The following is a 27,773-nucleotide window of genomic DNA, read 5'->3' on the forward strand; positions in this document are numbered from 1 at the left end:
GAAACCAGCTGAGAGCTATTTATAAAGAAAAGGCGCCATTTTGATAAATTTGGTGCCGATGCACGTGACGTACATTGTGAGAAATCCCCCTCAGTCTATGAATCCGTGTAGCGTAGAGCAACTCACTGCCGTACGCGGTACAGAAGACCCCAAGGGTGAGGGCAGAAGAGATGGGACAGAAGACCCCAAGGGTGAGGGCAGAAGAGATGGGACAGAAGACCCCAAGGGTGAGGGCAGGAGGAGATGGGACAGAAGACCCCAAGGGTGAGGGCAGAAGAGGAGATGGGACAGAAGACCCCAAGGGTGAGAGCAGAAGAGATGGGACAGAAGACCCCAAGGGTGAGGGCAGGAGGAGATGGGACAGAAGACCCCAAGGGTGAGAGCAGAAGAGATGGGACAGAAGACCCCAAGGGTGAGGGCAGGAGGAGATGGGACAGAAGACCCCAACGGTGAGGGCAGGAGGGGATGGGACAGAAGACTCCAACAGTGAGGGCAGAAGAGATGGGACAGAAGACCCCAAGGGTGAGGGCAGAAGAGATGGGACAGAAGACTCCACCGGTGAGGGCAGGAGGAGATGGGACAGAAGACTCCAATGCTGAGGGCAAAAGAGATGGGAGAGAAGACCCCAAGGGTGAGGGCAGAAGAGGAGATGGGACAGAAGACCCCAAGGGTGAGGGCAGAAGAGATGGGACAGAAGACTCCACTGGTGAGGGCAGTAGAGATGGGACAGAAGACTCCATCGGTGAGGGCAGAAGAGATGGCACAGAAGACTCCACTGGTGAGGGCAGAAGAGATGGGACAGAGGACTCCACTGGTGTGGGCAGAAGAGATGGGACAGAAGACTCCACCGGTGAGGTCAGAAGAGGAGATGGGACAGAAGACCCCAACAGTGAGGGCAGGAGGAGATGGGACAGAAGACCCCAATGGTGGGGGCAGAAAAGGATGGGACAGAAGACCCCAATGCTGAGGGCAGAAGAGATTCGACAGAAGACCCCAACGGTGAGGGCAGGAGGAGATGGGACAGGAGACTCCAATGGTGAGGGCAGAAGAGATGGGACAGAAGACTCCACCGGTGAGGGCAGAAGAGATGGGACAGAAGACTCCACTGGTGAGGGCAGGAGGAGATGGGACAGAAGACTCCACTGGTGTGGGCAGAAGAGATGGGACAGAAGACTCCACCGGTGAGGGCAGAAGAGGAGATGGGACAGAAGACCCCAACAGTGAGGGCAGGAGGAGATGGGACAGAAGACCCCAATGGTGGGGGCAGAAAAGGATGGGACAGAAGACCCCAATGCTGAGGGCAGAAGAGATTTGACAGAAGACCCCAAGGGTGAGGGCAGAAGAGATGGGACAGGAGACTCCAATGGTGAGGGCAGAAGAGATGGGACAGAAGACTCCACCGGTGAGGGCAGAAGAGATGGGACAGAAGACTCCACTGGTGAGGGCAGGAGGAGATGGGACAGAAGACTCCACTGGTGTGGGCAGAAGAGATGGGACAGAAGACTCCACCGGTGAGGGCAGAAGAGGAGATGGGACAGAAGACCACAACAGTGAGGGCAGGAGGAGATGGGACAGAAGACCCCAATGGTGGGGGCAGAAAAGGATGGGACAGAAGACCCCAATGCTGAGGGCAGAAGAGATGGGACAGAAGACTCCACCGGTGAGGGCAGGAGGAGATGGGACAGAAGACCCCGATGGTGAGGGCAGAAGAGATGGGACAGAAGACTCCACCGGTGAGGGCAGAAGAGATGGGACAGAAGACTCCAAGGGTGAGGGCAGAAGAGATGGGACAGAAGACTCCACCGGTGAGGGCAGAAGAGATGGGACAGAAGACTCCAAGGGTGAGGGCAGAAGAGATGGGACAGGAGACTCCAAGGGTGAGGGCAGAAGAGATGGGACAGAAGACCCCAATGGTGAGGGCAGAAGAGATGGGACACAAGACCCCAACGGTGAGGGCAGGAGGAGATGGGACAGAAGACCCCAATGGTGAGGGCAGGAGGAGATGGGACAGAAGACCCCAACTGTTAGGGCAGTAGAGGAAGGGACAGAAGACCCCAATGGTGTGGGCAGAAGAGATGGGACAGAAGACCCCAACAGTGAGGGCAGAAGAGGATGGGACAGAAGACCTTAAAGGTGAGGGCAGGAGGAGATGAGACAGTAGACCCCAACGGTGAGGGCAGGAGGAGATGGGACAGAAGACCCCAACGGAAAGGGCAGGAGGAGATGGGACAGAAGACCCCAACGGTGAGGGCAGAAGGAGATAGGGCAGAAGACCCCAACGGAAAGGGCAGGAGGAGATAGGGCAGAAGGTGCCGACTTAACATGGCCACAGTTTGGAAACTTATATCACAGCTGTTTTCTAGTTCAGCCAGAAAGTGGAGAAAACCGGACTATTCACAGTGGCATGACTCCTCCCCCCACCATCATCATGTCCCCCCATCATCCTCATGCCTCCTCCCCACCATCATCCTCATGCCTCCTCCCCACCATCATGTCCCCCCATCATCCTCATGCCTCCTCCCCACCATCATGTCCCCCCATCATCCTCATGCCTCCTCCCCATCATCATCCTCATGCCTCCTCCCCATCATCATGTCCCCCCACCATCATCCTCACGCCTCCTCCCCATCATCATCATGTTCCCCCATCATCCTCATGCCTCCTCCCCATCATCATGTCCCCCCACCATCATCCTCACGCCTCCTCCCCATCATCATCATGTTCCCCCATCATCCTCATGCCTCCTCCCCATCATCATGTCCCCCCACCATCATCCTCACGCCTCCTCCCCATCATCATCATGTTCCCCCATCATCCTCATGCCTCCTCCCCATCATCATGTCCCCCCACCATCATCCTCACGCCTCCTCCCCATCATCATCATGTTCCCCCATCATCCTCATGCCTCCTCCCCATCATCATGTCCCCCCACCATCATCCTCACGCCTCCTCCCCATCATCATCATGTTCCCCCATCATCCTCATGCCTCCTCCCCATCATCATGTCCCCCCACCATCATCCTCATGCCTCCTCCCCATCATCATCATGTCCCCCCATCATCCTCATGCCTCCTCCCCATCATCATCCTCATGCCTCCTCCCCATCATCATGTCCCCCCACCATCATCATTCCTCCTCCCCACCATCATCATGTCCCCCCATCATCCTCATGCCTCGTCCCCATCATCATGTTCCCCCATCATCCTCATGCCTCGTCCCCATCATCCTCATGCCTCGTCCCCATCATCATGCCTCCTCCCCATCATCATGTCCCCCCACCATCATCATTCCTCCTCCCCACCATCATCATGTCCCCCATCATCCTCCTGCCTCCTCCCCATCTTCATGTCCCCCATCATCCTCCTGCCTCCTCCCCATCATCATGTCCCCCATCATCCTCCTGCCTCCTCCCCATCATCATGTCCCCCATCATCCTCATGCCTCGTCCCCATCATCATGTCCCCCCCCACAATCATCATGCCTCGTCCCCATCATCATGTCTCTCCCGCAATCATCATGCCTCCTCCCCATCATCATGTCCCCCATCATCCTCCTGCCTCCTCCCCATCATCATGTCCCCCATCATCCTCCTGCCTCCTCCCCATCATCATGTCCCCCCATCATCCTCATGCCTCCTCCCCATCATCATGCCTCCTCCCCACCATCATCATGTCCCCCCATCATCATGCCTCCTCCCTATCATCATGTCCCCCCATCATCCTCATGCCTCCACCCCACCATCATCATGTCCCCCCATCATGTCTCCTCCACACCATCATCATGTCTCCTCTACACCATCATCATGTCCCCCCCACCATCCTCATGCCTCCTCCCCATCATCATGTCCCCCCCACAATCATCATGTCTCCTCCCCACCCTCATCATGTCCCCCATCATCATGCCTCCTCCCCACCATCATCATGTCTCCTCCCCACCATCATCATGTCCCCCATCATCATGCCTCCTCCCCATCATCATGTCCCCCCCACCATCATCATGTTCTCCCCACCATCATCATGCCTCCTCCCCATCATCATGCCTCCTCCCCACCATCATCATGCCTCCTTCCCACCATCATCATGCCTCCTCCCCACCATCATGTCCCCCCATCATCATCATGTCCCCCCCACCATCATCATGTCCACCCATCATCATCATGTCCCCCCCATTATCATCATGTCCCCCCTCCATCATCATGCCTCCTCTCCACCATCATCATGTCCCCCCACCATCATCATGCCTCCTCCCCATCATCATGTCCCCCCATCATCATCATGTCCCCCCCACCATCATCATGTCCACCCATCATCATCATGTCCCCCCCATCATCATCATGTCCCCCTCCATCATCATGCCTCCTCTCCACCATCATCATGTCCCCCCACCATCATCATGCCTCCTCCCCATCATCATGCCTCTTCCCCACCATCATCATGTCCCCCCACCATCATCGTGTCCCCCCCATCATCATGCCTCCTACCCATCATCATGCCCCCCCCCCACAATCATCATGCCTCCTCCCCACCATCATCATGTCTCCCCCCACCATCATCATGTCCCACCATCATCATGCCTCTTCCCCACCATCATCATGTCTCCTCCCCACCATCATCGTGTCCCCCCATCATCATGCCTCCTCCCCATCATCATGTCCCCCTCCCACAATCATCATGCCTCCTCCCCATCATCATGTCTCCTCCCCACCATCATCATGTCCCCTCATCATGCCTCTTCCCCACCATCATCATGTCTCCTCCCCACCATCATCGTGTTCCCCCCATCATCATGCCTCCTCCCCATCATCATGTCCCCCCACAATCATCATGCCTCCTCCCCATCATCATGTCTCCTCCCCACCCTCATCATGTCCCCCATCATCATGCCCTCCCCACCATCATCATGCCTCCTCCCCACCATCATCATGTCCCCCATCATCATCATACCTCCTCCCCACCATCATGCCTCCTCCCCACCATCATGTCCCCAACCATCATCATGTCCCCCCCATCATCATCATGTCCCCCCATCATCATCATGTCCCCCCCACCATCATCATGTCCACCCATCATCATCATGTCCCCCCTCCATCATCATGCCTACTCCCCATCATCATGTCCCCCCACCATCATCATGCCTCCTCCCCACCATCATCATGTCCCCCCCACCATTATCATGCCTCCCCCATCATCATGTCCCCCCACCATCATCATGCCTCCTCCCCACCATCATCATTTCCCCCCACCATCATCATGCCTCCCCCACCATCATGCCTCCCCCCCACCATCATCATGTCCCCCCACCATCATGCCTCCTCCCCACCATCATCATGTCCCCCCATCATCATGTCCCCCCCACCATCATCATGCCTCCTCCCCACCATTATCATGTCCCCAACCATCATGTCCCCCCATCATCATCATGTCCCCCCACCATCATCATGCCTCCCCCCACCATCATCATCATGTCCCCCCATCATCATCATGTCCCCCCATCATCATGCCTTCCCCCACCATCATCATGCCTCCCCCCCACCATCATCATGTCCCCCCCACCATCATGTCCCATCATCATCATGCCTCCCATCATCATCATCATCATGTCCCCCCATCATCATCATGTCCCCCACCATCATCATGCCTCCCCCCACCATCATCATGTCCCCCCATCATCATCATGTCCCCCCACCATCATCATGCCTCCTCCCCACCATCATGTCCCCCCACCATCATCATGTCCCCTCCCCACCATCATCATGCCTCCCCCCCATCATCATGCCTCCTCCCCACCATCATCATGTCCCCCACCATCATCATGCCTCCCCCCACCATCATCATCATGTCCCCCCATCATCATCATGTCCCCCCACCATCATCATGCCTCCCCCCACCATCATCATGTCCCCCCCATCATCATGCCTCCTCCCCATCATCATCATGTCCCCCCACCATCATCATGCCTCCTCCCCACCATCGTCATGTCCCCCCATCATCATCATGTCCCCCCACCATCATCATGCCTCCCCCCACCATCATGCCTCCTCCCCACCATCATCATGTCCCCCCCACCATCATGTACCCCCACCATCATCATGCCTCCCCCCACCATCATCATGTCCCCCCACCATCATCATGTCCCCTCCCCACCATCATCATGCCTCCCCCCCACCATCATCATGTCCCCTCCCCCCCACCATCATCATGTCCCCACCATCATCATGCCTCCCCCCCACCATCATCATGTCCCCCCCCATCATCATGTCCCCCCATCATCATGTCCCCCCCACCATCATCATGCCTCCTCCCCACCATCATCATGTCCCCCCATCATCATCATGTCCCCCCACCATCATGCCTCCTCCCCACGATCATCATGTCCCCCCCACCATCATGTCCCCCCACCATCATCATGCCTCCCCCATCATCATGCCTCCTCCCCACCATCATCATGTCCCCCCACCATCATCATGTCCCCCCACCATCATCATGCCTCCCCCCATCATCATGCCTCCCCCCCATCATCATGCCTCCTCTCCACCATCATCATGTCCCCCCACCATCATGCCTCCCCCCATCATCATGCCTCCCCCCACCATCATCATGTCCCCCCATCATCATCATGTCCCCCCACCATCATCATGCCTCCCCCCACCATCATGCCTCCTACCCACCATCATCATGTCCCCCCCACCATCATGTCCCATCATCATGCCTCCCCCCATCATCATGCCTCCCCCCCACCAGCATCATGTCCCCCCACCATCATCATGCCTCCCCCCCATCATCATGCCCCCCCCACCATCATCATGTCCTCCCCACCATCATGTCCCCTCCCCACCATCATCATGCCTCCCCCCACCATCATCACGTCCCCTCCCCCCCACCATCATCATGTCCTCCCCACCATCATGCCTCCTCCCCACCATCATCATGCCTCCCCCCCACCATCATCATGTCCCCCCCACCATCATCATGTCCCCTCCTCCCCACCATCAGCATGCCTCCCCCCCACCATCATCATGTCCTCTCCCCATCACATCATCATGCCTTCTCGGTCGGCCTCTCTGACTAAATTGGAAAACTGCGTCCTCAGTAAGTAAAGTCTTCTGTCCCATCTCGTTCTGTCCTTTCCGTTGTGCAGCTCATACGGAGGTGACAGATGAACTATGGGGGATCATTTATTCATTGTTTCTGTATATAAAGTGATTTTTCACACTTTTTTGCCGGTTGTAAGTCAGGTGTACCTGCGCCAAATTTATCAAAATGTCACGTTCTTCATAAATAGCCTGGATCTAATATGTTTCCAAGTGCGGTCTGGGCTGGAGTGAGACTGCGCAAAGCAAATCGACTTCATCTTAAGGGACGTTCATAAAATAACTCAGAAAAGTCACAATTTCCCCTATAATATAATGAATTTCTCCAGGGGGCCCCCATCTGTGCTGTTCAGCCATACAGAACGCATTGGAACTGCCATGGGAACCACGGCAACCTAGCCTTAAAGGGGTACTCTGCTGCTAGACATCTTATCCAAAGGATGGGGCATAAGATGTCTGATCGCGGGAGTCCCACTGCTGGGGCCCCCGCCATCTCCCGCAGCACATGTCGTTCTAAATAAATGCCGGGTTCCTGCGGCAGTGGTCGTGATGTCACAGTCACGCCCCCTCGTGACATCATGCCACGCCCCCTCCATTCATGTCTATTGGAGGGGGCGTGAGGACCAAACCAATGTTCAGTTACTACCTACAATAATGGACTGAACCAATGTACAGTCACTACGGACAATAATGGATCGAACCACCATATAGTCACAACCTACAATAGTGGACCGATCCAATGAACTGCCCCATGGACCAAACCAATGTTCAGTTACTACCTAAAATAATGGACTGGACCAATGTACAGTCACTACCTACAATAATGGATCAAACCAACGTACAGTCACTACCTACAATAATGGACCGAACCAATGTACAGTCACTACGTACAATAATGGACCGAACCAATGTACAGTCACTACCTACAATAATGGACTGAACCAATGTACAGTCACTACCTACAATAATGGACTGAACCAATGTACAGTCACTACCTACAATAATGGACTGAACCAATGTACAGTAACTACCTACAATAATGGACCGAACCAATGTACAGTCACTACCTACAATAATGGACTGAACCAATGTACAGTCACTACCTACAATAATGGACTGAACCAATGTACAGTCACTACCTACAATAATGGACTGAACCAATGTACAGTAACTACCTACAATAATGGACTGAACCAATGTACAGTCACTACCTACAATAATGGACTGAACCAATGTACACTACCTACAATAATGGATCAAACTAATGTACAGTCACTACCTACAATAATGGATCAAACCAACATACAGTCACTACCTACAATAATGGACTGAACCAATGTAGAGTTACTACCTACAATAATGGACTGAACCAATATACAGTCACTACCAACAATAATGGATCAAACCAAAGTACAGTCACTACCTACAATAATGGACCGATCCAATGTACAGTCACTTCCTACAGCCAACGGAGTTGAAGTTTTGCAACATCTGGAGGGCCAAAGTTGAGACCACTGATCTAGAACGTATGATGGGGGTCGTCATATTGTATTGTGTTGAGTATCCTCCCTAATATGTTATTGGTACATTTGATACAAATATATCGAAAGGTGTCCATGTTATCACAGAACATACACATCGTAAGGTCAGGCCTCACATTGTTACATCGAAAATCCTATTGGAATCAGAGCAGTTATAGGTGTAAAATGATACAAAAATTTTATTTTTGACACAGGTAACATGGCAGTCTAGGTGTAAATAATGCAACAATGCAGCATCTGCTATAGTTACACGGAGGTGGTATCAATCAATGACATTCCCCCCAAAAACGGTGCCGTGAAGAGGAATTTACTTTTCCTACATCATCAAAATGGTTTCTCCCCAGTATGGATTTTTTCATGCCTAACAAGATAGGATTTATCCGAAAAACATTTCCCACATTCTGAGCACAAATACGGTTTCTTCCCTGTGTGACTTCTCTCATGTCTAACGAGATCCGATTTATTGGTAAAACATTTCCCACATTCTGAACACGAATACGGCTTCTCTCCTGTGTGGGTTCTCCCGTGTATAACAAGTCGCGATCCCCGTGTAAAACATTTACCACATTCAAGACATGAATACGGCTTCTCTCCCGTATGACTTCTCTCATGTTTAACCAGATCTGATTTGCTTGAGAAACGTTTTCCACATTCTGAACAGAAATACGGCTTCTCTCCTGTATGAATTCTCTGATGGGCAACAAGATTGGATTTATCTCTAAAACATTTGCCACATTCTGAACAGGTATATGGCTTTACTCCTGTGTGACTTCTCTCATGCAAAATAAGATTTGATTTATCTGTAAAACATTTCCCACATTCTGAACATGAATACGGCTTCTCTCCTGTGTGAATTCTCTCATGTATTACAAGATGTGATTTTTGTGTAAATGATTTCCCACATTCCAAACATGAATGCGGCTTTTCTCCTGTGTGACTTCTCTCATGTTTAACAAGATCTGATCTCTTTACAAAACATTTCCCACATTCTGAACATGGATAAGGCTTCTCTCCCAGGTGACTTCTTGCATGCTTAACAAGATGTAATTTATTTGTAAAACACTGCCCACATTCTGAACAGGAATATGGCTTATTTTCTATGTGACTTCTCACATGTTTAACAAGATGGGATTTGCTTAAGAAACGTTTCCCACATTCTGAACACAAATATGGCTTATCTCCTGTGTGAATTCTCTTATGTATAGCAAGATATGAATTATTTGTAAAGCATTGCCCACATTCTGAACATGAATACGGCTTTTCTCCTGTGTGACTTCTCGCATGTATAACTAGCTCAGATTTATTTATGAAGCATTTTCTACATTGTGAACATGAATACGGTTTCTCTCCTGTGTGAATTCTCTCATGTCTAAGAAGATGTGATTTATTTGTAAAACATTTCAAACATTCTGAACATGAATACGGCTTCTCTCCTGTGTGACTTCTCTCGTGTAGAACAAGATGTGACTTACTTCTAAAACATTTCCCACATTCAGAACATGAAAAAGGCTTCTCTCCTGTGTGAGTTTTCTGATGATCCTTAAGTTTGCCTTTAGTAATAAAACATTTCCCACATTCTGAACATGAATACGGCTTCTCTCCAGTGTGAATTCTCTCATGTATAACAAGGTTTGATTTATCTGTAAAACATTTCCCACATTCTGAACACGAAAACAACTTCTTTCTTGCGTGTCTTCTCCTGTGTGTAACAAGATCTGATTTTCTTGTTAAATGTTTCCCACATTCATCACAATGAAACTTTCCCCCCACTTTCAGACCTGTCCATGTGGTAAGAATGTGTGGTCGGTGAGGAGAAGGTTCCCCATGATCAGGGGGATTATTATATGATAGATCTGGATGGACATTAGGGGTAAGAAGGTCTTCTCCTGAGGAGCGCTCCATGATCTCTCCATCTTCTCCTGAGGAGCGCTCCATGATCCCTCCATCTTCTCCTGAGGAGCGCTCCATGATCTCTCCATCTTGTCCTGAGGAGCACTCCATGATCTCTCCATCTTCTCCTGAGGAGCGCTCCATGATCTCTCCATCTTGTCCTGAGGAGCGCTCCATGATCTCTCCATCTTGTCCTGAGGAGCGCTCCATGATCTCTCCATCTTCTCCTGAGGAGCGCTCCATGATCTCTCCATCTTCTCCTTTATCATTCACGGAAAACATGAAATTTCCCTCAGAATTTATACTGGAATTTTCTGTTGGAATAAAAAAGGATTTTGTAAATTTTTCCTGTTGGGGTTCCCTCCCTCCAACCACAAGTCCCATGATTCCTTATTTGTAAGTGTGAGGTCACTTTTCACTCTCCCACACATCAGCCACCCTACCCATTGAAACACACCTATAATGCTTTTCATGCAATAGACCAGTGTTTTCTAACCAGGGTGCCTCCTGCTGTTGCAGAATGATCTCCCTCCCACCCAGCGGTCGCTCCACCCATTGAAGCAGGAGAAGCTCCCTCTGATCACCTGACTAGTGATATAATGTCTCGGGCCGCACTGCAACCTGGGAAAACCTAAGAAGACAATCATTTTGTATGCTGATAAAAATAAACATCAGGGAAAGGATCACAAGCTCGTAGGCGGAGGCCGTGATTGTGCTGTCAAGGCCACTCCCCCTTCATTCATGTCTACGGAAGGGGGCGTGTCTTCAGACACACCCCATCCCATAGACATGAATGGAGGGGGCATGACGTGCCATCAAAAGCGGGCGAGGCTGTGATGTCACGGCCACTGTCGCAGAAACCCGCTGTTTGTTTAGATTGCCGGGTGCTGCGTGAGATCGAAAGGTTCCCCGGCAGCGGGACCCCCGCGGTCAGACATCTTATCCCCTATCCTTTTTGTTTTTGTCCCCGTAGGATCACTAACATAATGCTTGGGAATACATAGCATTGTCACCCGTCAGTGTTACTTAGGCCTAATAAGCAAACGCTCAGAGGTCTGGAGGACTATAGGATCTGTCTGGTCTTGTCACCTATCGGAGCCCAGTGATCATGTCAAAGGGTCCAAATGGGAAGATGGAGCCTTCTTATCTACCTTATGTGCAGTTGATGTCCATGAGACATGTGAGGGGTTGAACAGCCAAAAAATTGAGTAATTTATGATCCAGAACTCTTAAAGTTATGCCAAACTTCTTCTAAATCCATTAGAACATACCTGGGGTAACACCTCCTGGAATTTCTTCCTTCACTTCCCTCGTGAACTGCTGATCGGCCCTGAACTTCTCTTCTTCATCCTCCACTTTAATATTGGTTAGAGGTCCACCCTCCCTATAGAGATGTGATATAGGATCAGCCTCATCTACCTGATGCTTCTCTGGGACATTTCCCTCTGGACAGTCCTGGGAATACAGAGGACGGGGACACCTCTCGGGTGGATTTCTATCAATGACTCCATCTGTAGGGAACACACAGGGAATGAATACATCAGTGCTGGATAGATTTCTATGTTACTAGGTAGTGAGAGTGATATCTATATATATATATGTCTCTTCTTACCTTGTGATGTGAGGGGCCGGTGATCCTCCATCATGACTATGTCCTGGTACAGATCCTTGTGTCCTTCTACATACTCCCACTCCTCCATGGAGAAATAGACCGCCACATCCTGACACCTTATAGGAACCTGACACACAATGATACCGTCATCACCAGACCCCTCCATTACTGTATAATGTCCCAGCAGTGTCACCTCTCTAATCATCACCAGACCCCTCCATTACTGTATAATGTCCCAGCAGTGTCACCTCTCCAATCATCACCAGACCCCTCCATTACTGTATAATGTCCCAGCAGTGTCACCTCTCTAATCATCACCAGACCCCTCCATTACTGTATAAAGTCCCAGCAGTGTCACCTCTCTAATCATCACCAGACCCCTCCATTACTGTATAATGTCCTAGCAGTGTCACCTCTCTAATCATCACCAGACCCCTCCATTACTGTATAATGTCCCAGCAGTGTCACCTCTCTAATCATCACCAGACCCCTCCATTACTGTATAATGTCCCAGCAGTGTCACCTCTCTAATCATCACCAGACCCCTCCATTACTGTATAATGTCCCAGCAGTGTCACCTCTCTAATCATCACCAGACCCCTCCATTACTGTATAATGTCCCAGCAGAGTCACCTCTCTAATCATCACCAGACCCCTCCATTACTGTATAATGTCCCAGCAGTGTCACCTCTCTAATCATCACCAGACCCCTCCATTACTGAATAATGTCCCAGCAGTGTCACCTCTCTAATCAACACCAGACCCCTCCATTACTGTATAATGTCCCAGCAGTGTCACCTCTCTAATCATCACCAGACCCCTCCATTACTGTATAATGCCCCAGCAGTGTCACCTCTCTAATCATCACCAGACCCCTCCATTACTGTATAATGTCCCAGCAGTGTCACCTCTCTAATCATCACCAGACCCCTCCATTACTGTATAATGTCCCAGCAGTGTCACCTCTCTAATCATCACCAGACCCCTCCATTACTGTATAATGTCCCAGCAGTGTCACCTCTCTAATCATCACCAGACCCCTCCATTACTGTATAATGTCCCAGCAGTGTCACCTCTCTAATCATCACCAGACCCCTCCATTACTGTATAATGTCCCAGCAGTGTCACCTCTCTAATCATCACCAGACCCCTCCATTACTGTGTAATGTCCCAGCAGTGTCACCTCTCTAATCATCACCAGACCCCTCCATTACTGTGTAATGTCCCAGCAGTGTCACCTCTCTAATCATCACCAGACCCCTCCATTACTGTGTAATGTCCCAGCAGTGTCACCTCTCTAAACATCACCAGACCCCTCCATTACTGTGTAATGTCCCAGCAGTGTCACCTCTCTAATCATCACCAGACCCCTCCATTACTGTATAATGTCCCAGCAGTGTCACCTCTCTAATCATCACCAGACCCCTCCATTACTGTATAATGTCCCAGCAGTGTCACCTCTCTAATCATCACCAGACCCCTCCATTACTGTATAATGTCCCAGCAGTGTCACCTCTCTAATCATCACCAGACCCCTCCATTACTGTATAATGTCCCAGCAGTGTCACCTCTCTAATCATCACCAGACCCCTCCATTACTGTATAATGTCCCAGCAGTGTCACCTCTCTAATCATCACAAGACCCCTCCATTACTGTATAATGTCCCAGCAGTGTCACCTCTCTAATCATCACCAGACCCCTCCATTACTGTATAATGTCCCAGCAGTGTCACCTCTCTAATCATCACCAGACCCCTCCATTACTGTATAATGTCCCAGCAGTGTCACCTCTCTAATCATCACCAGACCCCTCCATTACTGTATAATGGCCCAGCAGTGTCACCTCTCTAATCATCACCAGACCCGTCCATTACTGTATAATGTCCCAGCAGTGTCACCTCTCTAATCATCACCAGACCCCTCCATTACTGTATAATGTCCCAGCAGTGTCACCTCTCTAATCATCACCAGACCCCTCCATTACTGTATAATGTCCCAGCAGTGTCACCTCTCTAATCATCACCAGACCCCTCCATTAATGTATAATGTCCCAGCAGTGTCACCTCTCTAATCATCACCAGACCCCTCCATTACTGTATAATGTCCCAGCAATGTCACCTCTCTAATCATCACCAGACCCCTCCATTACTGTATAATGTCCCAGCAGTGTCACCTCTCTAATCATCACCAGACCCCTCCATTACTGTATAATGTCCCAGCAGTGTCACCTCTCTAATCATCACCAGACCCCTCCATTACTGTATAATGTCCCAGCAGGGTCACCTCTCTAATCATCACCAGACCCCTCCATTACTGTATAATGTCCCAGCAGTGTCACCTCTCTAATCATCACCAGACCCCTCCATTACTGTATAATGTCCCAGCAGTGTCACCTCTCTAATCATCACCAGACCCCTCCATTACTGTATAATGTCCCAGCAATGTCACCTCTCTAATCATCACCAGACCCCTCCATTACTGTATAATGTCCCAGCAGTATCCTCTCCAGTCATCACCAGACCCCTCCATTACTGTATAATGTCCCAGCAATGTCACCTCTCTAATCATCACCAGACCCCTCCATTACTGTATAATGTCCCAGCAGTGTCACCTCTCTAATCATCACCAGACCCCTCCATTACTGTATAATGTCCCAGCAGTGTCACCTCTCTAATCATCACCAGACCCCTCCATTACTGCATAATGTTCCAGCAGTGTCACCTCTCCAGTCATCACCAGACCCCTCCATTACTGTATAATGTCCCAGCAGTGTCACCTCTCTAATCATCACCAGACCCCTCCATTACTGTATAATGTCCCAGCAGTGTCACCTCTCCAGTCATCACCAGACCCCTCCATTATTGTATAATGTCCCAGCAGTGTCACCTCTCCAGTCATCACCAGACCCCTCCATTACTGTATAATGTCCCAGCAGTGTCACCTCTCTAATCATCACCAGACCCCTCCATTACTGTATAATGTCCCAGCAGTGTCACCTCTCCAGTAATCACCAGACCCCTCCATTACTGTATAATGTCCCAGCAGTGTCACCTCTCCAGTTATCACCAGACCCTTCCAATACTGTATAATGTCCCAGTAGTGTCACCTCTCCAGTCATCACCAGACCCCTCCATTACTGTATAATGTCCCAGCAGTGTCACCTCTCTAATCATCACCAGACCCCTCCATTACTATATAATGTCCCAGCAGTGTCACCTCTCTAATCATCATCAGACCCCTCCATTACTGTATAATGTCCCAGCAGTGTCACCTCTCTAATCATCACCAGACCCCTCCATTACTTTATAATGTCCCAGCAGTGTCACCTCTCTAATCATCACCAGACCCCTCCATTACTGTATAATGTCCCAGCAGTGTCACCTCTCCAGTCATCACCAGACCCCTCCATTACTGTATAATGTCCCAGCAGTGTCACCTCTCCAGTCATCACCAGACCCCTCTGTTACTGTATAATGTCCCAGCAGGGTCACCTCTCCAGTCATCACCAGACCCCTCCATTACTGTATAATGTCCCAGCAGTGTCACCTCTCCAGTAATCACCAGACCCCTCCATTACTGTATAATGTCCTAGCAGTGTCAACTCTCCAGTCATCACCAGACCCCTTCATTACTGTATAATGTCCCAGCAGGGTCACCTCTCCAATCATCACCAGACTCCTCCATTACTGTATAATGTCCCAGCAGTGTCACCTCTCCAGTCATCACCAGACCCCTCCATTACTGTATAATGTCCCAGCAGTGTCACCTCTCTAATCATCACCATACCCCTCCATTACTGTATAATGTCCCTGCAGTGTCACCTCTCCAGTCATCACCAGACCCCTCCATTACTGTATAATGTCCCTGCAGTGTCACCTCTCCAGTCATCACCAGAGCCCTCCATTACTGTATAATGTCCCAGCAGTGTCACCTCTCTAATCATCACCAGACCCCTCCATTACTGTATAATGTCCCAGCAGTGTCACCTCTCCAGTCATCACCAGACCCCTCCATTACTGTATAATGTCCCAGCAGTGTCACCTCTCCAGTCATCACCAGACCCCTCCATTACTGTATAATGTACCAGCAGTGTCACCTCTCTAATCATCACCAGACCCCTCCATTACTGTATAATGTCCCAGCAGTGTCACCTCTCTAATCATCACCAGACCTCTCCATTACTGTATAATGTCCCAGCAGTGTCACCTCTCTAATCATCACCAGACCCCTCCATTACTGTATAATGTCCCAGCAGTGTCACCTCTCTAATCATCACCAGACCCCTCCATTACTGTATAATCTCCCAGCAGTGTCACCTCTCTAATCATCACCAGACCCCTCCATTACTGTATAATGTCCCAGCAGTGTCACCTCTCTAATCATCACCAGACCCGTCCATTACTGTATAATGTCCCAGATGTGTCACCTCTCTAATCATCACCAGACCCGTCCATTACTGTATAATGTCCCAGCAGTGTCACCTCTCTAATCATCACCAGACCCCTTCATTACTGTATAATGTCCCAGCAGGGTCACCTCTCCAATCATCACCAGACTCCTCCATTACTGTATAATGTCCCAGCAGTGTCACCTCTCCAGTCATCACCAGACCCCTCCATTACTGTATAATGTCCCAGCAGTGTCACCTCTCTAATCATCACCATACCCCTCCATTACTGTATAATGTCCCTGCAGTGTCACCTCTCCAGTCATCACCAGACCCCTCCATTACTGTATAATGTCCCTGCAGTGTCACCTCTCCAGTCATCACCAGAGCCCTCCATTACTGTATAATGTCCCAGCAGTGTCACCTCTCTAATCATCACCAGACCCCTCCATTACTGTATAATGTCCCAGCAGTGTCACCTCTCCAGTCATCACCAGACCCCTCCATTACTGTATAATGTCCCAGCAGTGTCACCTCTCCAGTCATCACCAGACCCCTCCATTACTGTATAATGTACCAGCAGTGTCACCTCTCTAATCATCACCAGACCCCTCCATTACTGTATAATGTCCCAGCAGTGTCACCTCTCTAATCATCACCAGACCTCTCCATTACTGTATAATGTCCCAGCAGTGTCACCTCTCTAATCATCACCAGACCCCTCCATTACTGTATAATGTCCCAGCAGTGTCACCTCTCTAATCATCACCAGACCCCTCCATTACTGTATAATCTCCCAGCAGTGTCACCTCTCTAATCATCACCAGACCCCTCCATTACTGTATAATGTCCCAGCAGTGTCACCTCTCTAATCATCACCAGACCCGTCCATTACTGTATAATGTCCCAGATGTGTCACCTCTCTAATCATCACCAGACCCCTCCATTACTGTATAATGTCCCAGCAGTGTCACCTCTCTAATCATCACCAGACCCCTCCATTACTGTATAATGTCCCAGCAGTGTCACCTCTCTAATCATCACCAGACCCCTCCATTACTGTATAATGTCCCAGCAGTGTCACCTCTCTAATCATCACCAGACCCCTCCATTACTGTATAATGTCCCAGCAGTGTCACCTCTCTAATCATCACCAGACCCCTCCATTACTGTATAATGTCCCAGCAATGTCACCTCTCTAAAAATCACCAGACCCCTCCATTACTGTATAATGTCCCAGCAGTGTCCTCTCCAGTCATCACCAGACCCCTCCATTACTGTATAATGTCCCAGCAGCGTCACCTCTCTAATCATCACCAGACCCCTCCATTACTGTATAATGTCCCAGCAGTGTCACCTCTCAAGTCATCACCAGACCCCTCCATTACTGTATAATGTCCCAGCAGTGTCACCTCTCAAGTCATCACCAGACCCCTCCATTACTGTATAATGTCCCAGCAGTGTCACCTCTACAGTCATCACCAGACCCCTCCATTACTGTATAATGTCCCAGCAGTGTCACCTCTCTAATCATCACCAGACCCCTCCATTACTGTATAATGTCCCAGCAGGGTCACCTCTCTAATCATCACCAGACCCCTCCATTACTGTATAATGTCCCAGCAGTGTCACCTCTCCAGTCATCACCAGACCCCTCCATTACTGTATAATGTCCCAGCAGTGTCACCTCTCCAGTCATCACCAGACCCCTCCATTACTGTATAATGTCCCAGCAGAGTCACCTCTCTAATCATCACCAGACCCCTCCATTACTGTATAATGTCCCAGCAGTGTCACCTCTCTAATCATCACCAGACCCCTCCATTACTGAATAATGTCCCAGCAGTGTCACCTCTCTAATCAACACCAGACCCCTCCATTACTGTATAATGTCCCAGCAGTGTCACCTCTCTAATCATCACCAGACCCCTCCATTACTGTATAATGCCCCAGCAGTGTCACCTCTCTAATCATCACCAGACCCCTTCATTACTGTATAATGTCCCAGCAGTGTCACCTCTCTAATCATCACCAGACCCCTCCATTACTGTATAATGTCCCAGCAGTGTCACCTCTCTAATCATCACCAGACCCCTCCATTACTGTATAATGTCCCAGCAGTGTCACCTCTCTAATCATCACCAGACCCCTCCATTACTGTATAATGTCCCAGCAGTGTCACCTCTCTAATCATCACCAGACCCCTCCATTACTGTATAATGTCCCAGCAGTGTCACCTCTCTAATCATCACCAGACCCCTCCATTACTGTGTAATGTCCCAGCAGTGTCACCTCTCTAATCATCACCAGACCCCTCCATTACTGTATAATGTCCCAGCAGTGTCACCTCTCTAATCATCACCAGACCCCTCCATTACTGTGTAATGTCCCAGCAGTGTCACCTCTCTAAACATCACCAGACCCCTCCATTACTGTGTAATGTCCCAGCAGTGTCACCTCTCTAATCATCACCAGACCCCTCCATTACTGTATAATGTCCCAGCAGTGTCACCTCTCTAATCATCACCAGACCCCTCCATTACTGTATAATGTCCCAGCAGTGTCACCTCTCTAATCATCACCAGACCCCTCCATTACTGTATAATGTCCCAGCAGTGTCACCTCTCTAATCATCACCAGACCCCTCCATTACTGTATAATGTCCCAGCAGTGTCACCTCTCTAATCATCACCAGACCCCTCCATTACTGTATAATGTCCCAGCAGTGTCACCTCTCTAATCATCACAAGACCCCTCCATTACTGTATAATGTCCCAGCAGTGTCACCTCTCTAATCATCACCAGACCCCTCCATTACTGTATAATGTCCCAGCAGTGTCACCTCTCTAATCATCACCAGACCCCTCCATTACTGTATAATGTCCCAGCAGTGTCACCTCTCTAATCATCACCAGACCCCTCCATTACTGTATAATGGCCCAGCAGTGTCACCTCTCTAATCATCACCAGACCCGTCCATTACTGTATAATGTCCCAGCAGTGTCACCTCTCTAATCATCACCAGACCCCTCCATTACTGTATAATGTCCCAGCAGTGTCACCTCTCTAATCATCACCAGACCCCTCCATTACTGTATAATGTCCCAGCAGTGTCACCTCTCTAATCATCACCAGACCCCTCCATTAATGTATAATGTCCCAGCAGTGTCACCTCTCTAATCATCACCAGACCCCTCCATTACTGTATAATGTCCCAGCAATGTCACCTCTCTAATCATCACCAGACCCCTCCATTACTGTATAATGTCCCAGCAGTGTCACCTCTCTAATCATCACCAGACCCCTCCATTACTGTATAATGTCCCAGCAGTGTCACCTCTCTAATCATCACCAGACCCCTCCATTACTGTATAATGTCCCAGCAGGGTCACCTCTCTAATCATCACCAGACCCCTCCATTACTGTATAATGTCCCAGCAGTGTCACCTCTCTAATCATCACCAGACCCCTCCATTACTGTATAATGTCCCAGCAGTGTCACCTCTCTAATCATCACCAGACCCCTCCATTACTGTATAATGTCCCAGCAATGTCACCTCTCTAATCATCACCAGACCCCTCCATTACTGTATAATGTCCCAGCAGTATCCTCTCCAGTCATCACCAGACCCCTCCATTACTGTATAATGTCCCAGCAATGTCACCTCTCTAATCATCACCAGACCCCTCCATTACTGTATAATGTCCCAGCAGTGTCACCTCTCTAATCATCACCAGACCCCTCCATTACTGTATAATGTCCCAGCAGTGTCACCTCTCTAATCATCACCAGACCCCTCCATTACTGCATAATGTTCCAGCAGTGTCACCTCTCCAGTCATCACCAGACCCCTCCATTACTGTATAATGTCCCAGCAGTGTCACCTCTCTAATCATCACCAGACCCCTCCATTACTGTATAATGTCCCAGCAGTGTCACCTCTCCAGTCATCACCAGACCCCTCCATTATTGTATAATGTCCCAGCAGTGTCACCTCTCCAGTCATCACCAGACCCCTCCATTACTGTATAATGTCCCAGCAGTGTCACCTCTCTAATCATCACCAGACCCCTCCATTACTGTATAATGTCCCAGCAGTGTCACCTCTCCAGTAATCACCAGACCCCTCCATTACTGTATAATGTCCCAGCAGTGTCACCTCTCCAGTTATCACCAGACCCTTCCAATACTGTATAATGTCCCAGTAGTGTCACCTCTCCAGTCATCACCAGACCCCTCCATTACTGTATAATGTCCCAGCAGTGTCACCTCTCTAATCATCACCAGACCCCTCCATTACTATATAATGTCCCAGCAGTGTCACCTCTCTAATCATCATCAGACCCCTCCATTACTGTATAATGTCCCAGCAGTGTCACCTCTCTAATCATCACCAGACCCCTCCATTACTTTATAATGTCCCAGCAGTGTCACCTCTCTAATCATCACCAGACCCCTCCATTACTGTATAATGTCCCAGCAGTGTCACCTCTCCAGTCATCACCAGACCCCTCCATTACTGTATAATGTCCCAGCAGTGTCACCTCTCCAGTCATCACCAGACCCCTCTGTTACTGTATAATGTCCCAGCAGGGTCACCTCTCCAGTCATCACCAGACCCCTCCATTACTGTATAATGTCCCAGCAGTGTCACCTCTCCAGTAATCACCAGACCCCTCCATTACTGTATAATGTCCTAGCAGTGTCAACTCTCCAGTCATCACCAGACCCCTTCATTACTGTATAATGTCCCAGCAGGGTCACCTCTCCAATCATCACCAGACTCCTCCATTACTGTATAATGTCCCAGCAGTGTCACCTCTCCAGTCATCACCAGACCCCTCCATTACTGTATAATGTCCCAGCAGTGTCACCTCTCTAATCATCACCATACCCCTCCATTACTGTATAATGTCCCTGCAGTGTCACCTCTCCAGTCATCACCAGACCCCTCCATTACTGTATAATGTCCCTGCAGTGTCACCTCTCCAGTCATCACCAGAGCCCTCCATTACTGTATAATGTCCCAGCAGTGTCACCTCTCTAATCATCACCAGACCCCTCCATTACTGTATAATGTCCCAGCAGTGTCACCTCTCCAGTCATCACCAGACCCCTCCATTACTGTATAATGTCCCAGCAGTGTCACCTCTCCAGTCATCACCAGACCCCTCCATTACTGTATAATGTACCAGCAGTGTCACCTCTCTAATCATCACCAGACCCCTCCATTACTGTATAATGTCCCAGCAGTGTCACCTCTCTAATCATCACCAGACCTCTCCATTACTGTATAATGTCCCAGCAGTGTCACCTCTCTAATCATCACCAGACCCCTCCATTACTGTATAATGTCCCAGCAGTGTCACCTCTCTAATCATCACCAGACCCCTCCATTACTGTATAATCTCCCAGCAGTGTCACCTCTCTAATCATCACCAGACCCCTCCATTACTGTATAATGTCCCAGCAGTGTCACCTCTCTAATCATCACCAGACCCGTCCATTACTGTATAATGTCCCAGATGTGTCACCTCTCTAATCATCACCAGACCCGTCCATTACTGTATAATGTCCCAGCAGTGTCACCTCTCTAATCATCACCAGACCCCTTCATTACTGTATAATGTCCCAGCAGGGTCACCTCTCCAATCATCACCAAACTCCTCCATTACTGTATAATGTCCCAGCAGTGTCACCTCTCCAGTCATCACCAGACCCCTCCATTACTGTATAATGTCCCAGCAGTGTCACCTCTCTAATCATCACCATACCCCTCCATTACTGTATAATGTCCCTGCAGTGTCACCTCTCCAGTCATCACCAGACCCCTCCATTACTGTATAATGTCCCTGCAGTGTCACCTCTCCAGTCATCACCAGAGCCCTCCATTACTGTATAATGTCCCAGCAGTGTCACCTCTCTAATCATCACCAGACCCCTCCATTACTGTATAATGTCCCAGCAGTGTCACCTCTCCAGTCATCACCAGACCCCTCCATTACTGTATAATGTCCCAGCAGTGTCACCTCTCCAGTCATCACCAGACCCCTCCATTACTGTATAATGTACCAGCAGTGTCACCTCTCTAATCATCACCAGACCCCTCCATTACTGTATAATGTCCCAGCAGTGTCACCTCTCTAATCATCACCAGACCTCTCCATTACTGTATAATGTCCCAGCAGTGTCACCTCTCTAATCATCACCAGACCCCTCCATTACTGTATAATGTCCCAGCAGTGTCACCTCTCTAATCATCACCAGACCCCTCCATTACTGTATAATCTCCCAGCAGTGTCACCTCTCTAATCATCACCAGACCCCTCCATTACTGTATAATGTCCCAGCAGTGTCACCTCTCTAATCATCACCAGACCCGTCCATTACTGTATAATGTCCCAGATGTGTCACCTCTCTAATCATCACCAGACCCCTCCATTACTGTATAATGTCCCAGCAGTGTCACCTCTCTAATCATCACCAGACCCCTCCATTACTGTATAATGTCCCAGCAGTGTCACCTCTCTAATCATCACCAGACCCCTCCATTACTGTATAATGTCCCAGCAGTGTCACCTCTCTAATCATCACCAGACCCCTCCATTACTGTATAATGTCCCAGCAGTGTCACCTCTCTAATCATCACCAGACCCCTCCATTACTGTATAATGTCCCAGCAATGTCACCTCTCTAAAAATCACCAGACCCCTCCATTACTGTATAATGTCCCAGCAGTGTCCTCTCCAGTCATCACCAGACCCCTCCATTACTGTATAATGTCCCAGCAGCGTCACCTCTCTAATCATCACCAGACCCCTCCATTACTGTATAATGTCCCAGCAGTGTCACCTCTCAAGTCATCACCAGACCCCTCCATTACTGTATAATGTCCCAGCAGTGTCACCTCTCAAGTCATCACCAGACCCCTCCATTACTGTATAATGTCCCAGCAGTGTCACCTCTACAGTCATCACCAGACCCCTCCATTACTGTATAATGTCCCAGCAGTGTCACCTCTCTAATCATCACCAGACCCCTCCATTACTGTATAATGTCCCAGCAGGGTCACCTCTCTAATCATCACCAGACCCCTCCATTACTGTATAATGTCCCAGCAGTGTCACCTCTCCAGTCATCACCAGACCCCTCCATTACTGTATAATGTCCCAGCAGTGTCACCTCTCCAGTCATCACCAGACCCCTCCATTACTGTACAATGTCCCAGCAGTGTCACCTCTCCAGTCATCACCAGACCCCTCCATTACTGTATAATGCCCCAGCAGTGTCACCTCTCTAATCATCACCTGACCCCTCCATTACTGTATAATGTCCCAGCAGTGTCACCTCTCCAGTCATCACCAGACCCCTCCATTACTGTATAATGTCCCAGCAGTGTCACCTCTCCAGTCATCACCAGACCCCTCCATTACTGTATAATGCCCCAGCAGTGTCACCTCTCTAATCATCACCTGACCCCTCCATTACTGTATAATGTCCCAGCAGGGTCACCTCTCTAATCATCACCAGACCCCTCCATTACTGTATAATGTCCCAGCAGTGTCACCTCTCTAATCATCACCAGACCCCTCCATTACTGTATAATGTCCCAGCAGGGTCACCTCTCTAATCATCACCTGACCCCTCCATTACTGTATAATGTCCCAGCAGGGTCACCTCTCTAATCATCACCTGACCCCTCCATTACTATATAATGTCCCAGCAGTGTTACCTCTCTAATCATCACCAGACCCCTCCATTACTGTATAATGTCCCAGCAGGGTCACCTCTCTAATCATCACCTGACCCCTCCATTACTGTATAATTCATGTAATACATATTCGCTATAACCAATCTACATATAAACATACCACAACGTCTCCTTTGCACGATGAAGCTCCGCCCACTTTTCTCACATGACCATCCTCACAGGTCCTTTAACCACAATCTATTGTATCCTGCTGAGCTCCGCCCCCTCTATTGAGGGTCACATGATTATGACATCTTCACAGGTCCTACACCTACAACATGTAAGGAATACTGAGCAAGTCCTGGTCGGGCAGTGAGGAGATTACGTGAGGAGGAGGTTTGTTACAGTGTGTCACCCCAGTAGTAAGGAGATTACATGAGAAGGGGGTTTGTTACAGTGTGTCACCCCAGTAGTAAGGAGATTACATGGGGAGGGGGTTTGTTACAGTGTGTCACCCCAGTAGTAAGGAGATTACATGAGGAGGGGGTTTGTTACAGTGTGTCACCCCAGTAGTAAGGAGATTACATGAGGAGGAGGTTTGTTACAGTGTGTCACCCCAGTAGTAAGGAGATTACATGAGGAGGGGGTTTGTTACAGTGTGTCACCCCAGTAGTAAGGAGATTACATGAGGAGGAGGTTTGTTACAGTGTGTCACCCCAGTAGTAAGGAGATTACATGAGGAGGAGGTTTGTTACAGTGTGTCACCCCAGTAGTAAGGAGATTACATGAGGAGGGGGTTTGTTACAGTGTGTCACCCCAGTAGTAAGGAGATTACATGAGGAGGGGGTTTGTTACAGTGTGTCACCCCAGTAGTAAGGAGATTACATGAGGAGGAGGTTTGTTACAGTGTGTCACCCCAGTAGTAAGGAGATTACATGAGGAGGGGGTTTGTTACAGTGTGTCACCCCAGTAGTAAGGAGATTACATGGGGAGGAGGTTTGTTACAGTGTGTCACCCCAGTAGTAAGGAGATTGCATGGGGAGGAGGTTTGTTACAGTGTGTCACCCCAGTAGTAAGGAGATTACATGAGGAGGAGGTTTGTTACAGTGTGTCACCCCAGTAGTAAGGAGATTACATGAGGAGGTTTGTTACAGTGTGTCACCCCAGTAGTAAGGAGATTACAGGAGGAGGTTTGTTACAGTGTGTCACCCCAGTAGTAAGGAGATTACATGAGGACGAGGTTTGTTACAGTGTGTCACCCCAGTAGTACGGAGATTACATGAGAAGGGGGTTTGTTACAGTGTGTCACCCCAGTAGTACGGAGATTAAATGAGAAGGGGGTTTGTTACAGTGTGTCACCCCAGTAGTAAGGAGATTACATGAGGAGGGGGTTTGTTACAGTGTGTCACCCCAGTAGTAAGGAGATTACATGAGGAGGGGGTTTGTTACAGTGTGTCACCCCAGTAGTAAGGAGATTACATGAGGAGGAGGTTTGTTACAGTGTGTCACCCCAGTAGTAAGGAGATTACATGAGGAGGAGGTTTGTTACAGTGTGTCACCCCAGTAGTAAGGAGATTACATGAGGAGGGGGTTTGTTACAGTGTGTCACCCCAGTAGTAAGGAGATTACATGAGGAGGGGGTTTGTTACAGTGTGTCACCCCAGTAGTAAGGAGATTACATGAGGAGGAGGTTTGTTACAGTGTGTCACCCCAGTAGTAAGGAGATTACATGAGGAGGGGGTTTGTTACAGTGTGTCACCCCAGTAGTAAGGAGATTACATGGGGAGGAGGTTTGTTACAGTGTGTCACCCCAGTAGTAAGGAGATTACATGAGGAGGAGGTTTGTTACAGTGTGTCACCCCAGTAGTAAGGAGATTACATGAGGTTTGTTACAGTGTGTCACCCCATTCACCTCCAGCTGATCAGTTGTCTCCTCTTCTCCTGAATGACCCCCAAGGATGGAAAAGGAAAGGAATGAGATGACTAAGAGAATATTACACTTCACCTTGGAGATCCTTCACCTGTTGACCGGAGAGGTGAGGTGACCCATCTACATTTCCACCATTGTTGGGTCCCCATCTACATTTCCACCATTGTTGTCCCCATCTACATTTCCACCATTGTTTTCCCCATCTACATTTCCACCATTGTTGTCCCCCCATCTACATTTCCACCATTGTTGTCCCCCATCTACATTTCCACCATTGTTGTCCCCCCTTCTACATTTCCACCATTGTTGTCCCCCATCTACATTTCCACCATTGTTGTCCCCCCTTCTACATTTCCACCATTGTTGTCCCCCATCTACATTTCCACCATTGTTGTCCCCCATCTACATTTCCACCATTGTTGTCCCCATCTACATTTCCACCATTGTTGTCCTCCATCTACATTTCCACCATTGTTGTCCCCATCTACATTTCCACCATTGTTGTCCCCATCTACATTTCCACCATTGTTGTCCCCCATCTACATTTCCACCATTGTTGTCCCCCCTTCTACATTTCCACCATTGTTGTCCCCATCTACATTTCCACCATTGTTGTCCCCATCTATATTTCCACCATTGTTGTCCCCATCTACATATCCACCATTGTTGTCCCACCATCTACCTATCCACCAGTGTTGTCCCCATCTACATTTCCACCATTGTTGTCCCCCATCTATATTTCCACCATTGTTGTCCCCATCTACATTTTCACCATTGTTGTCTCCATCTACATTTCCACCATTGTTGTCACCATCTACATTTTCACTATTGTTGTCTCCATCTACATTTCCACCATTGTTGTCACCATCTACATTTTCACTATTGTTGTCCCCATCTACATTTCCACCATTGTTGTCCCCCCATCTATATTTTCACCATTGTTGTCCCATCATCCACATTTCCACCATTGTTGTCCCCCATCTACATTTCCACCATTGTTGTACCCATCCACATTTCCACCATTGTTGTCCCCCATCTACATTTTCACCATTGTTGTCCCCATCTACATTTCCACCATTGTTGTCCCATCTACATTTCCACCATTGTTGTCCCCCCATCTACATTTCCACCATTGTTGTCCCCATCTATATTTCCACCATTGTTGTCCCCATCTACATTTCCACCATTGATGTCCCCCCATCTACATTTCCACCATTGTTGTCCCCCCATCTACATTTCCACCATTGTTGTCCCCATCTACATTTTCATCATTGTTGTCTCCATCTACATTTCCACCATTGTTGTCTCCATCTACATTTCCACCATTGTTGTCCCCATCTACATTTCCATCATTGTTCTCCCCATCTACATTTCCACCATTGTTGTCCCCCATCTACATTTCCACCATTGTTGTCCCCCATCTACATTTCCACCATTGTTGTCCTATCTACATTTCCACCATTGTTGTCCCCATCTACATTTCCACCATTGTTGTCCCCATCTACATTTCCACCATTGTTGTCCCCATCTACATTTCCCCCATTGTTGTCCCCATATACATTTCCACCATTGTTGTCCCCATCTACATTTCCACCATTGTTGTCCCTCATCTACATTTCCACCATTGTTGTC

The 27,773-nt window shown here is 49.1% G+C and overlaps 2 protein-coding genes across 2 annotated transcripts in view; one reads left to right on the forward strand and one right to left on the reverse strand.

The window, feature by feature from the left end:
• The window catches only part of LOC130298009 (uncharacterized), a 111,325-nt gene that overhangs the window by 70,850 nt on the left and 12,702 nt on the right, over positions 1 to 27,773 (forward strand). Inside the window, exons 18-20 of the mRNA XM_056550889.1 lie at positions 460 to 1,108; positions 1,377 to 1,986; positions 26,169 to 26,247. Of these exons, the coding sequence (XP_056406864.1) occupies positions 460 to 1,108; positions 1,377 to 1,986; positions 26,169 to 26,247 (1,338 nt within the window). The remainder of the gene's footprint in view (positions 1 to 459; positions 1,109 to 1,376; positions 1,987 to 26,168; positions 26,248 to 27,773) is intronic.
• Positions 8,798 to 24,489, reverse strand: LOC130297999 (zinc finger protein 260-like). The gene is made up of 4 exons (XM_056550877.1): positions 24,393 to 24,489; positions 12,134 to 12,260; positions 11,793 to 12,032; positions 8,798 to 10,835 (listed from the first exon to the last, which is right to left on the reverse strand). The coding sequence occupies exons 2-4, from the start codon at positions 12,219 to 12,221 to the stop codon at positions 8,956 to 8,958; spliced, it is 2,208 nt and encodes a 735-aa protein (XP_056406852.1). The 5' UTR covers positions 12,222 to 12,260; positions 24,393 to 24,489; the 3' UTR covers positions 8,798 to 8,955.

The sequence above is a fragment of the Hyla sarda genome (assembly GCF_029499605.1).
Source record: "Hyla sarda isolate aHylSar1 chromosome 1 unlocalized genomic scaffold, aHylSar1.hap1 SUPER_1_unloc_15, whole genome shotgun sequence".
Lineage (NCBI taxonomy): Eukaryota > Metazoa > Chordata > Amphibia > Anura > Hylidae > Hyla > Hyla sarda.